Source organism: Pituophis catenifer, unplaced genomic scaffold, assembly GCF_029215685.1.
Source record: "Pituophis catenifer annectens isolate HBS135680 unplaced genomic scaffold, rPitCat1.0.hap2 SCAF_6, whole genome shotgun sequence".
In the NCBI taxonomy this organism is placed as follows: domain Eukaryota; kingdom Metazoa; phylum Chordata; class Lepidosauria; order Squamata; family Colubridae; genus Pituophis; species Pituophis catenifer.
The window spans coordinates 50,630,123-50,641,851 of NW_027256886.1; the positions used below are offsets into that span (position 1 = coordinate 50,630,123).

General features: G+C 36.8%; 1 protein-coding gene across 2 annotated transcripts in view; it reads right to left on the minus strand.

Annotated features, from left to right (window-relative positions):
- The window catches only part of NRAP (nebulin related anchoring protein), a 63,134-nt gene extending 52,615 nt beyond the window's left edge, over positions 1–10,519 (minus strand). The window contains exons 1-6 of one of the 2 annotated variants that reach the window (XM_070946098.1): positions 10,341–10,519; positions 9,910–10,004; positions 6,932–7,019; positions 2,919–3,020; positions 946–1,050; positions 524–631 (exon numbers count right to left, since the gene is read on the minus strand). In XM_070946098.1, coding sequence (XP_070802199.1) covers positions 524–631; positions 946–1,050; positions 2,919–3,020; positions 6,932–7,019; positions 9,910–10,004; positions 10,341–10,412 — 570 coding nt within the window. In that variant the 5' untranslated portion in view covers positions 10,413–10,519. The remainder of the gene's footprint in view (positions 1–523; positions 632–945; positions 1,051–2,918; positions 3,021–6,931; positions 7,020–9,909; positions 10,005–10,340) is intronic. The other variant, XM_070946099.1, reaches the window with a different exon arrangement.
- Positions 10,520–11,729: the final 1,210 nt, after the last annotated feature.

Consider the following 11,729-nt stretch of genomic DNA (forward strand, 5'->3'; position numbering starts at 1 on the left):
TCAAGGCTTGGGGGCCGGATCCATCCTGCAGTGTGCTTAGATCTGGCCCACAGGGTCACCCTGGAAACAGTGAAGGACTGGCTCACAGTGCTTCTGCCAGCAAAAATGGACCTTGGGAGGGCTGTGTACAACCCTCCTCCGAGCTCCATCTTCACTGGCAGACAGTTGCAGAAGACCGTCGCAGCCGAAACAGAACTGGTGAGCCTGTTTTGGCTGGCAGAGCGCTCAGGCCACCAAAGCCGCCCCCTGGCATCACATAAGTGATGTCGAGCTGCCCACACCCCTGCCCACCAAGGTCAATCACAACCCTGATGTGGCCCTCAATGAAATTGAGTTTGATACCACTGGCATAGACACATAGGTGACCAAAAAGTCATACTCACAAACAATTTTATAAGCATTGGCTTTAATCCTTAAAGAATTCCCGACAGCTATCATCCTAGCATAATCTATGGCCTAAATTTGATAAATAAATAAATAAAATCTCATTGCTCTGTCCCCAAATACATTCCCAGAAACTCACATCACTGGATAGCTCCGTGGCCTTCTTGGCAATCTGATACGATGGAGTCATAGAATACGGAAAGCTTCCTTTTCTGTTTTGCTGCTCATATTCCTGGTTATTCTTCAGCTAGACAAAACAGATATGTATGCATTTACACTTGGCCATGAAATTATTTCTCAAAAACACACATACAGAGTTTCAAATATTTCTTTTTCTATCAGTTCCAAATCCCCTTCATACATTGTTGGCAATGTATAGATAATTTCCAATATTTTTTAAAAAAAGTGAACATAGTCTGTGAAGGCTCTATGTGACAGGAAGAATAAGGACAGCATTTTATTTCCACATGTTTCCTTAAGTCAGTTAGCAGAGGAACTAAGCCATCATGAGAAATAATATTTGTTTTACAGATCAATGTCATAAAGTAGTGATTTACTTACATCACTAAGACTTTTCTGCATTTGTGCTATCTTGATCATTTCCAACTGTGGGATAGTTTCTCTATACCAGGATTTGCTTTTGTTACATACATCATGGTAGGTTTTCTAAAAAGAATAGATGTATAGTAAGAAATTAATACAAAGATTACATCCATTTTTATTGGGTTTCCAAAAATGAGTTAGTTTTCTAAGTAGTATTTATAAATAGAAGACTGGATGTGCACATATCTATTTTATGTATTTTACACAGTGGCGGAATCTGAACCGGTTTGCTACCAGTTCGCTGGCTGCACATGCATGCTGCGTGCCAAGTGCACGCTGTGTGTGCGCATGCGCACCAAATGTGCACTGCGTGTGCACATCCACACCAAACACACACTGCATGCACATGCACAACACGCACCAAAAGGAGGCTTGGGAAGGTAAGTAGAACAGCGAAAGGAAGGATCAGCTGTGCTGCACGGTTTAGCTTCACTAGAAAGCAGGAAATCCTGCTTTCTAGCAAAGCTAAACCACGCGGCACAGCTGATCATTGGATCATAGCTTTTTTTAACTACCGGTTTGACTGGACCGGTAGCTTTTATGGTTCCCCCGAACCGGTAGTTTTTATCACTATCAGTTCGCCAAAACCAAAGCAAACCGGTAGCATTTCATCCCTGATTTTATATCTATTTTACACTGATCTTATTGCCTTTGCATAGTAACTGAAAATGTCATTTCCCCTTTTACTCTGTTTGTTCACACTGAATATGAGGAGTGAATTACATATACCAGTAACTGTTTCTTATTTCAGTTCCAGGACATTTCAGCAAGCTGGATATAGACTAGAAATCAATAAAGTAACATCCTAATCTCCTCTGTCCAGTACATCTGCCAGAATTACAACATTATGTAATTGCAAGGCAGTTTCATATTTTGTTTTTAATATTCATGAATCTAACTATGGTGTCTCACTTTAAAAATTCAGTTACCAATTTTTTTTCTTTAAAGAGATATTTGCCATAACTAGAGCATAGTTTGCTCAAATATCTCTGTTATGCATTTGCAGAATCAAATATAAATTAACCACATGGTCTAATTTCACATAAACACCTTAGCAAAAAGGTGGCTGGCTGTTGGTGATATTGTGTACTCCACAAATAAGTCTCAGTGGAGTTATCTGCAAGTAAAAAGTTACAGCATATCAATGGTACAAGTAAGAACTGTTACAAACTCATGCTGAGCGCCAAATTAAAATAAATTAATAAATTAAATTAAATTAAAACATAATAAAAGTGAATTAAATGTTTTTTAATATGCATGCATACTATGAAAAAATATACAGACTACATGTTGTTAAATGGCAGTCCCTAGTCTGCAAGTCTTGTTACTCCATATCATGATAGGCAAGAGAAAGGGAGGAAGGGTTGCAAAGTATTGTATATGCACACAGGAGAGTCACCCAAGATTAGAAAGTAATTTTAGCTCGCCAATGAAAGCAAGGTGCTATCTATATCAGATAGCATTAATAGAAGACCATACTGAAAAAAAATGATCAGTGATAACAGCAAAGGTAACATCCATACTGGCACATGATAAACCACTCAGTTTCATATCAAGAAAACCACATTGGTCTTGTGGTTAAAGTGACAATATAGTGCCAGACAATGGACTCTTTGGATAACACTCAAAAAACAGCAGGGCAGATTCTTACTCGAGGCACAAATAACCAAGCTCAGCTTATCATATTTTGGAAACATTATGCAAAGACCCAGGTCTCTTGAGAAGTCCATAATGCTGGAAAATATGAAAAAATGTCAATCAATGGCATGCTAGAAACTCAATTATAGTAACAAAGGATGTGCCATTGGGAAACCTGAACAGCCAGGTTTCTGGTCTAACTATCTGGTGACCCAATCAATCAAACAGCACAAGAAAACTGTAAAGAGCTGAAGATTAGTATATTAAGTCTTGATGACTTAACAGCTTTTTACCTGACTTACTTGTTGCATTTTCTGCGTGGCTTCCATGTCTCTAGATTTTACATCCCAATGAAAAACAGACTTGAATTTGTCACCCTCTTCTCTATATTTAAGCTGCATAAACATACAGATTCAATTGTAATGAATAAAAAAGGCATTGTATTAAATAGCTATAAAGCAACTATAAATTATCTTAGTGCACGCACAGCCCCCCCACATGCCCCATGCCCCTGCACATTTGAGCACGGCCCCCCGCATATGCCTCATTGCCCCGCGCATGCACACATGTCCCCCACACAGGTCCTGTCCCCCATGCATGCGCGGCAGAGACCCGACAACCAGCTGGCCAGTGGGAGGCGCATGTGCATGCGCAGTGGAGCTAAACTGGCTGACAGCTCACATGCCAACAGAGAAGGCACTGTGTGCCACCTGTGGCACACATGCCATAGGTTCACCATCACGGCCCTACACCATTTCTGACATTTTGCATGTGAATTCCAAGAAAGTGGACAAGAGTCTACAACAAGTCTTGACAACCACCATTGCATTCAATCCTTGCCTACCTTTGTGTGTTCAGACTTATAAGAAAGGAAGAGATAGTTAAGTTCTCAAGATCACTAATTTTGCACTTTGAAATAAGTTGTTTTCAGGCTTACCTTGGAAAACATTATTCTGTATTCTCAAGTAGTAGATAACTATAGACTGCAAAATCTTTTCCTTAGTTAAAATGTTGGAATGCGTAGCTGTCTATCAACTCTAGCATTTGACACGTGGTTTCTTCCCCAAACCCCCAAAACTTTAACCTTAGATTGTCTACTGTTGACCTCACCCCATTCCTAAGAGGTCTGTAAGGGACGTGCATAAGTGCACCAACGTGTCTACCATGCCTGTCCTAATGTCCCCTTTCATTCGTAATCATCTCATCAGTGGTGGGTTGCTCCCGGTTCGCACCGGTTCACAAGAACCGGTAGTAAAAAAATTTAATAGTTCGGAGAACTGGTAATAAGAACCGGTAATAAGAATGGCTTCCCCCGCCCACTCCCAATCTATGCTGCCTCCTGAGTCCCAGCTGATGGCTAGAGGGTAAAAAAACTGTTTAAACTCTTGCCGCGGGCCTTCAAAGAGCCACCCTACAGCTGATCAGTGTTAAAAGAAAACAAATGAGTAGACCGGTGCCTGCAAAAATAGAAAAACCAGCCCCTTTCAGCTTCAGCATAGGTTAATTAGCACAAGTTGATTAGATCGGTCTCCCGACTCTCAGCTGATTTGCTCTCAGCTGTTTTGCACAGGGCTCTGTTGCTAGCTGCAAAGAGTGCTGGAGCAGACTTTTTTTCCCCTAGTTATGCTGAAAAAACAAAACTGAAAGTAAAGCAGGTTCTTTGCTGCAACGTGACAAAATGAGGCAGAGAGAGATTTCTTTTTCTTTTTCCTCACCAAAAAAGGTAGGTGCAAACAATGGGAAATTTAGGGCAAAAGAGGAGAGTTCAAGATTTTAAAACTCAAAAGAAAAAAAGCTCTATTTAACTAGGGAATTGTAATAATTGAGATACTATTAATTGTATATTGTGTTGAAAGCAGAAATGGTTAAGTTGTGGTTTGGAGGAATATATGGGGGAAATTATTTGGTTTATTATTATTGGTAAATAAAATTAATTGATTTGTAATGATTGCATGGAAATAATTGGAATATTCATGTTCAAATGGATTAATATACAAAAAAAGATAGTTATATAACTAATTGATTTATATTAAAATGTTGAATTTGTATTAAACAACTGTAATATTACATAATTAACCAATGTGAGGATGGATATAAAAATAGATGACAATGCGAAGGGGTATAACATAGAATAGAAGGGAAAAATTGAATTTGATTAAAATTAGAGATGAGGATGAATATTGGTTTTTTTAAAAAAAAAATAGATTAGGAATAAATATGGCAAAAAGGAAATATATAAATTGTAAATTTAATTGAAATGACTAAACACTGTTTAAATTTGTGAACCGGCCAAATACTCTCTTCAAAGTAAATGCATTGTATGTTTGTATGTGTGTTTTTAATTATTGCTATTTATTCATATTTGTTCTTTTATTCTTTAAAGTTTAACAATTCATTCTTTATCTTAATATCTTTATATTTGTTTGGGATTGCCTTTCTTCCATTTCATCTTTTTTACTGTACAGCAATCTTTCTCCTCAAACTTACCACCTCGCTCTTTTCTTTCCTTCTTACTTTCTCTTCCCCCCCTCTTCTTCTCCTACTTCCTCTTCCTTTCTCCTTCTCCTCCTCTCTTCCTCCCTCCCTTACCCTCACTCTTATTCTAATTTCCCTTCCTTCCTCCCTTCTCTTCCTTCCCTCTCTCTCCTTCCTTCTTCCATCTCTCTTCTCCTTCCTTCATCCCTCTCTATTGCTGTATCCTTTTGTGCATATGGACTACTCAGAGGGCTGAAAAAGCTATTTTTGACTGGTCTTCGCACTTTTGACCAGTCGTCGAACTTACGACTACCCTCACATTTTACGTTTTTTGCCCTATCTTATCACCATGGTGAAGAGAAGCAGTTGTGAAATGAGTGACATGGTTGTTAAGAATGCTGCACAGGCATAAATGTGAGGATGGTCATAAGTGTGAGGACCAGTCAAAAGTGCGAGGACCTGTCAGAAATGACTTTTTCCAGCCCTCTGAGTAGTCCCTATACACATAGCCATGGCCACCCAGTCACATGACCAGCTAGCCACGCCCACCCAGTCACATGACCTCCAACCCACGCCCACAAAATAAGCCATGCCCACAGAACCGGTAGTAAAAAAATTTAGAACCCACCCCTGCATCTCATGTATTCACAATCATGTTTATACTTTTATCTATAATCTTGTATATGCTTGACAAAGAAACAAACAAACAAACAAATAAGTAAAAACATGAAAGTAATTTTATCTTCTTTAATTAGCCTTCTAGCTTTCTTGAGGCAAAAAAATGTGTTATTTCTTTTGGACTTCTCAGCAACTTTTGATAGTATCTATGTCAGAATCCTTCCAAACTGAATAAGCTGGATGCTTACTAAAATAAATCTTTCATTTAAAAAATGAAATTGTGAGAAACAGCTCTTATAAACTCCCTTTGAATTTTCTCTGAAGCTTAATTTTTTGGCTATATAGAGTAGTATGTCTTCTATATGGCAAAAGGAAAGGAAAAGTAATCTCTGGTTTCTCTAGCACTCAATTTACTGGAAGTAACAAGATCTCCTATCATGACCTTCAAACGGAAATAGATACTGCTTTTGATCCCTGACTCATTCTCATGCTCCCTGACCAGATATCTCATGCTCAGTTTAAAAGAAATATAATTATTGTTCTTGTAGGTTTTATGAAGGGATAATTCAGAAATATAATTTTGATTTTTTTTCAATATATATAAGAAATTTCAAGAAATTATCTAAGAAAGCCATATAGAATGAGGGTCATAAAGCTGTAACAACAATGATCATCATACTTTAAATAAAATAGAAACATCAAATACATATTCATATCATACATATTATACCTGCAAACTTACTCAAGAATAAGTCCAATGAACTGGAAGAATTTATATAATATATTTGATTGTAGGAGATATTTCCTGTTTCAATAGTGAAAACTCATAGGCAGTACAAAAAGAACCAAAGCCAGAAATTTAGGAAAGCTGTAACCCGTAGCACAGTAATATTTATTAAAAGTATTTGGACATATTTCAAAGCACTTTTTTTTCGTTGAATAGAGGAATGGTATCTAGCAACCTCCATAAAGTTTTACCAGGTTTCTCCATTGCAACTATGAAAAATTCATTTGACTTTATATTTCTGCTTAAAATAGAATATCTCAGGGTTAATGTCAAATTCAACAGAAAAATAATAATTCATTTTTTAAGCTAGCTATTAACTTGGAGAAATAGAACAAATATAGATTTTAGTGGAAGGAGTGAAATTGTTATTTCTATAGTAACCTAAAAAAAATCTAGCATTACAATGTGATACAAAGCACATCTTACCTCACTTATTGCTGCAGATTGCTTTTTCACATTCATATTTATTGGTGTCTCAAAAATACTTGTGAATGCATTGTTTCTGGGGTTATGTCTATGAAAGAAAGCAGGCACAATTTTAGAGAATTATTATCAGTAAAAGAATAGCAGTCTTATAAATAGAGATACTCATATTATCACATGACATTTATTTGATCACTGAACAAATTCCAACTTGAAAAACTGGCAAGGGTTTGTTGTTTATCATTTAACTTTGGCAATAATTTATACCTTGTTATATATAATTATAAATGTAAAAAATGTAATGATTATGTTTCAGGCACTGAATATTTAACTTTTTAAGTACGTGGTGGGTCCTGAAGCATAAAGGAGCGCTGTTACCTTCCCACTGAAGTGGTACATAACAGCACTCCATGACGTCATGCTGGCCATATGACCAAAGAAATGTCTTCAGACAGCACTGGATCAATGGCCTTGAAACAGAGACGAGCATTGCCCCCTATAGTGGGCAACAACTAGCAGAATAAACTTCTTTTTTACCTTTTATTGAAGCATAAAGGAAATTGGATAAAGATATTGGGCCTTTCTCACTACTGAGTTAAAGTATCATCCAGACATCCTTTAGTCATTATAAAATCAAAATAACACAAAAATGTGCTAGGTCTGCTACTAGTCTCTATCCTGTATTGCATCTCTTCTGAGTCACTACTAAATGGTATTCTAATTTGCGAGAATGCCATTGATTGTAGGCCAGGGAATTATTTTTATATCCTGACTTTGCCGATATCCTTTCTCTGTGTGTCATCATACAACAAGGAAAATGTCCTCTCATGATGGCACTGTTGCACTGTGGCTAAGGTTGAGGTCAGAAGCCAAGGACCTGAGATCAGGCTGAGTTATTACAATAACTATTCTCAGGTGTCAATTATTTGGCCTACTGAGAAATAAGTAGCTTATTTCTATTGCAATGTAAAGAAAAGAGAAAGAGACATAGGATTTTAATTGGGGATTCTTTTCCTTTTTCTCTCTCTTAAATCAGAGAGTTTGTCTTGTTTTTTGTGACATTCAAGGACCTAGCTATGATAACATATTTCTAGTAGTTTTCTAATGTCTGTATTAAGAGTATATTATCAAGGCTAAGTCCTCAAATCTCTGCTTTCTAATTCAATTCGTCTCGATGGTGCCTAATGTGCAGAGGGTTTTAGGACTTTGCCTAACTTATCTAAGCTCATTTATTTTCTTATCCCATTTGGTCTTTTCCCAAATTAAAACTAATGAAATATCTCCCTCTGAGAGTCCTTCAGTTGCAAGACTGATCATATGGGCCAATAAGAAAGTAAAGTCAGGAAAACAGAATTGTGCCAGTTCTGAGGAACTTATAAAAAAGGGAACAGAAAATATTCACTGCAACTGCTGATTTCTTAGAGTGAAAAATACTAACAAAAACAATAATAATGTGACACATTATAGCCGCGATGGCAAACCTGAGGTGCCAGAGGTCGCATACAGAGCTCTGTGGGCACGTATGCCATCACCAGCTGCTCCTCTGGTTTCCGGCGTGCGCATGCGCACCAGCCAGCTGACCTTTGGGTTTCTGGCACGTGCACGCAGACACATTCCGGTTTGGGCACTGAGTGCTGAAAAGGTTAGTTATCACTGCATTATAGGCATCCATGACTAAACATGAAAGTTATGCATGTGAACTTTCAAAAATATTTACCACTGAGCTTGAATTTAGAAAAAATATAAAAGGATGTGCACAATATTGCATCATTTTCAAGCATTATTCTCATTAATTGCACTCAACGGCAAGTAACTCTAGGCAATTATATTCCCAGAGAAGGTATTAGTAGCTACAACAGGGATAGAGAATATGAGTCTCAAATCAGGCCTACTAACACAAAGATGGTCCACCCCCTATTTAGTTATTTAGAATCATTCTAATGCTTCCAAATTAAATAATCCCATAGAATTGGAGGTGATTTATAATGAGACCATAGAACTACGGTAAAAATATTAACTTTTTTCCTTTGATGGAATAGGAAATTAAAATCTGAAAAGTCATATGTTGCTAATAACTGCTCTAAATTAAGGGAACATATTTTTTCTGGGCTAAGATACATGGTCCAGTGAGTCTTCAAATAGGACTGCAAAACAAAATGGGTAAATTCAAAGAGAAAAAGAAATCTAATTTTGAGTTTATTTCAATCGTATTTAGATTTAAACTAAACTAGGCATAGGTGATATAATTATCTTCCAGATATGCATGGAATTATTTTTCTCTTTTATTAGAAATGACTTTCAGGTAAAAGGGTCTACGACAACCAACAAGTTATCCCATGGTGAATTGGCCTTATTGAGTTCTCACACGGCGAATTGGCTGGGTTGATTTGGCCATGGTGAATTGGTCGTGGCGAGTTGACCATTGTGAATTTGCCATAGCGAGTTGTCCCATTCTGCTCTGAAACTTCAGATAGAGGCACACAAGTTGGGTTTCAAGTTGTGTGCTTTATATAAACTGAGTCTTTTAGAGTACATCTATTTTGGTCTGTAATCTAATAACCAGTTATAATTCTGCTGAACTAAAACTCTTGGCATTATCTTTTGAGCAGGCTGGTTGGTAAATCTGTGAGTTGTAACTCAACACATCTGGAGATTAGAAAGTAGGAGAAACCAAAACAGCCTGGTACTAAGTAAACAGTTAGTGAGTATCCCCTGAATTTAATCAGGCATTTCACTTTCTATCTTAGTCTTTTAAATTATCATATCTTCAACTGTACTTTTAAACAGAACTTAGTTTTAATGCATACTATACTGTATTTATTATTTTAAATGCTATGAACATGTTTTGTTTATCCCACAATGCAGATGCATTTTATTGTCTGAATAAACTAGTAATAGCTGAAAATCATCTGAGAAAATTTTCAATAGTATCAGAATTTATAAAATATTATAAAACAAAATTGACACTTGACAATACTTACACTTGACAATATGGCCTTTTCTGGTGGCTAACAAAATTATTTACCGTTAGCATCATCTTGCAAACCTCACAATGAAAACAGGCTTTATGCCAGGTCTAGAAAAGCAGATAGAAATGGGGTGAAAGTTATTTGTTTTGCATTTTCTAAATCTAGTTTAAAATTTTATAACTAATTTTTCCAGACAGTCTAACAATCAAACACACATGAGGTACGTTGTAAATCCATTTCTCCTTTAGAATCTTTTTTAAAAAAACAAAGCAGTGCAATTTAGCAACTGTTCAATTCTAACTTGGCCATCCAATAGTTATATTGATTAATATACTTTAGGATAAGTATATTTTATTTATTTGAACAAAATTTTGCTGAAGTCATTTCTTCAAGATAGACAATAGAACATTTATAATAATGGCAAATAGTAATTAACTACTAACCTGATCGATACAATTAATCTTCTCAGCAGGATAGACCCCATAGCCACACCTGGCACAAGATTGAATATTCATATTAAAATTATATATAAAAAATTAAATTCTGAGAGTCCAGTAATATACAAAAAATGCCTTGTTTCCTAAGAAAGATACTCCAGTCTGCTTGTGCTGTGCTTCTGAGTTGCACTCAGCTGTTGCCTGGTTTTTAAAGCTGTCACTTAGTAAGAGGGTTATTTTGGCAACTGTGTTAAGAGTTCATAGAGGGAAAGAGATGCAAGAATTCAATGAAGCCTTTCTCTAAATAGATGAGTGAAGTCAGAAAGAAGCATCATGGTCATATGAAAATAAAGGCTGTCTAATTGGTAATATATAAAGTAGGGAGTTCAATGTTCATTTGTCAGAGTCCCAGGTTTGCCTTCTAAATATATTTCAGATCATCTTCAGATTATTATGTATTCACTAAGAGTCTATTAAGGAAAGCAGAAAAGGCCAAAGCATTTTCAGAGCAGAGACTGATTCCCAAGTTTCCCACCTATGTAGGTGGGAATAAAATCAATAATACCTATTGTTTTTCAAAAACTATGGCACAGGATGGGATTGGGAATTCCAGAAATGCCTGAAAGATTTAACTACTTTTCAAGTTGTCTTACTGAATATCTATTTGTTTTCAGGAATAGTTAGCCCTCAATTTACGACCACAATTGAGGCCAAAATTACTGTTGCTAAGCAAGACATTTGTTAAGTGAATTTTGCTTTATGTAAGGACTTTTCTTGCCACTTGTTAACTGCAGTTAATGACACAATTATTAAGTAAACCTGGCTTTCCCCTTGACTTTGCTTATCAGAAGGTAGCAAAAGTGATCACATAATCCAGGACACTGCAAGTCTGCAACCATTATAAATATGAATCAATTGCCAAAAGTCTGGATTTTGATCACATGACCATGGGATTCAGCAATGGTCCTAAGTGTGAAAAATGGTCACAATTCATTTTTTTTCCCAATGCCGTTGTAACTTTGAACATCTCGATTTAATTTGATTTCCTCCCTTAAGAGGACCCTGCCCATAGCCCTGGAATAACACTAGGAAAAAGTTAAGATTTTCTCCCTTGTTTGCTAATTCAAACTTTTATCTACCGCCGGAAAAGCATGTCGCCTTCCTTAACTTAGTCCTCTCCAGATATGTGAGGATGACAGAACTGACCATGACTAGACGAAAAAGCAGTTTATTCCTAAAGGGGAAAAAATCCGGCTGGCGAAAACTGAAAGTCAACTGCCTGGAATGAGGGGAAAGGACGGAGCACTCAGCGGGGTTGCGGATTGCGAAAACAAATGCTTGTTCCACGCTCAGCCCAAAGGAGGCGCTATAGAGACTTGGCTGGGCCGACCGGGA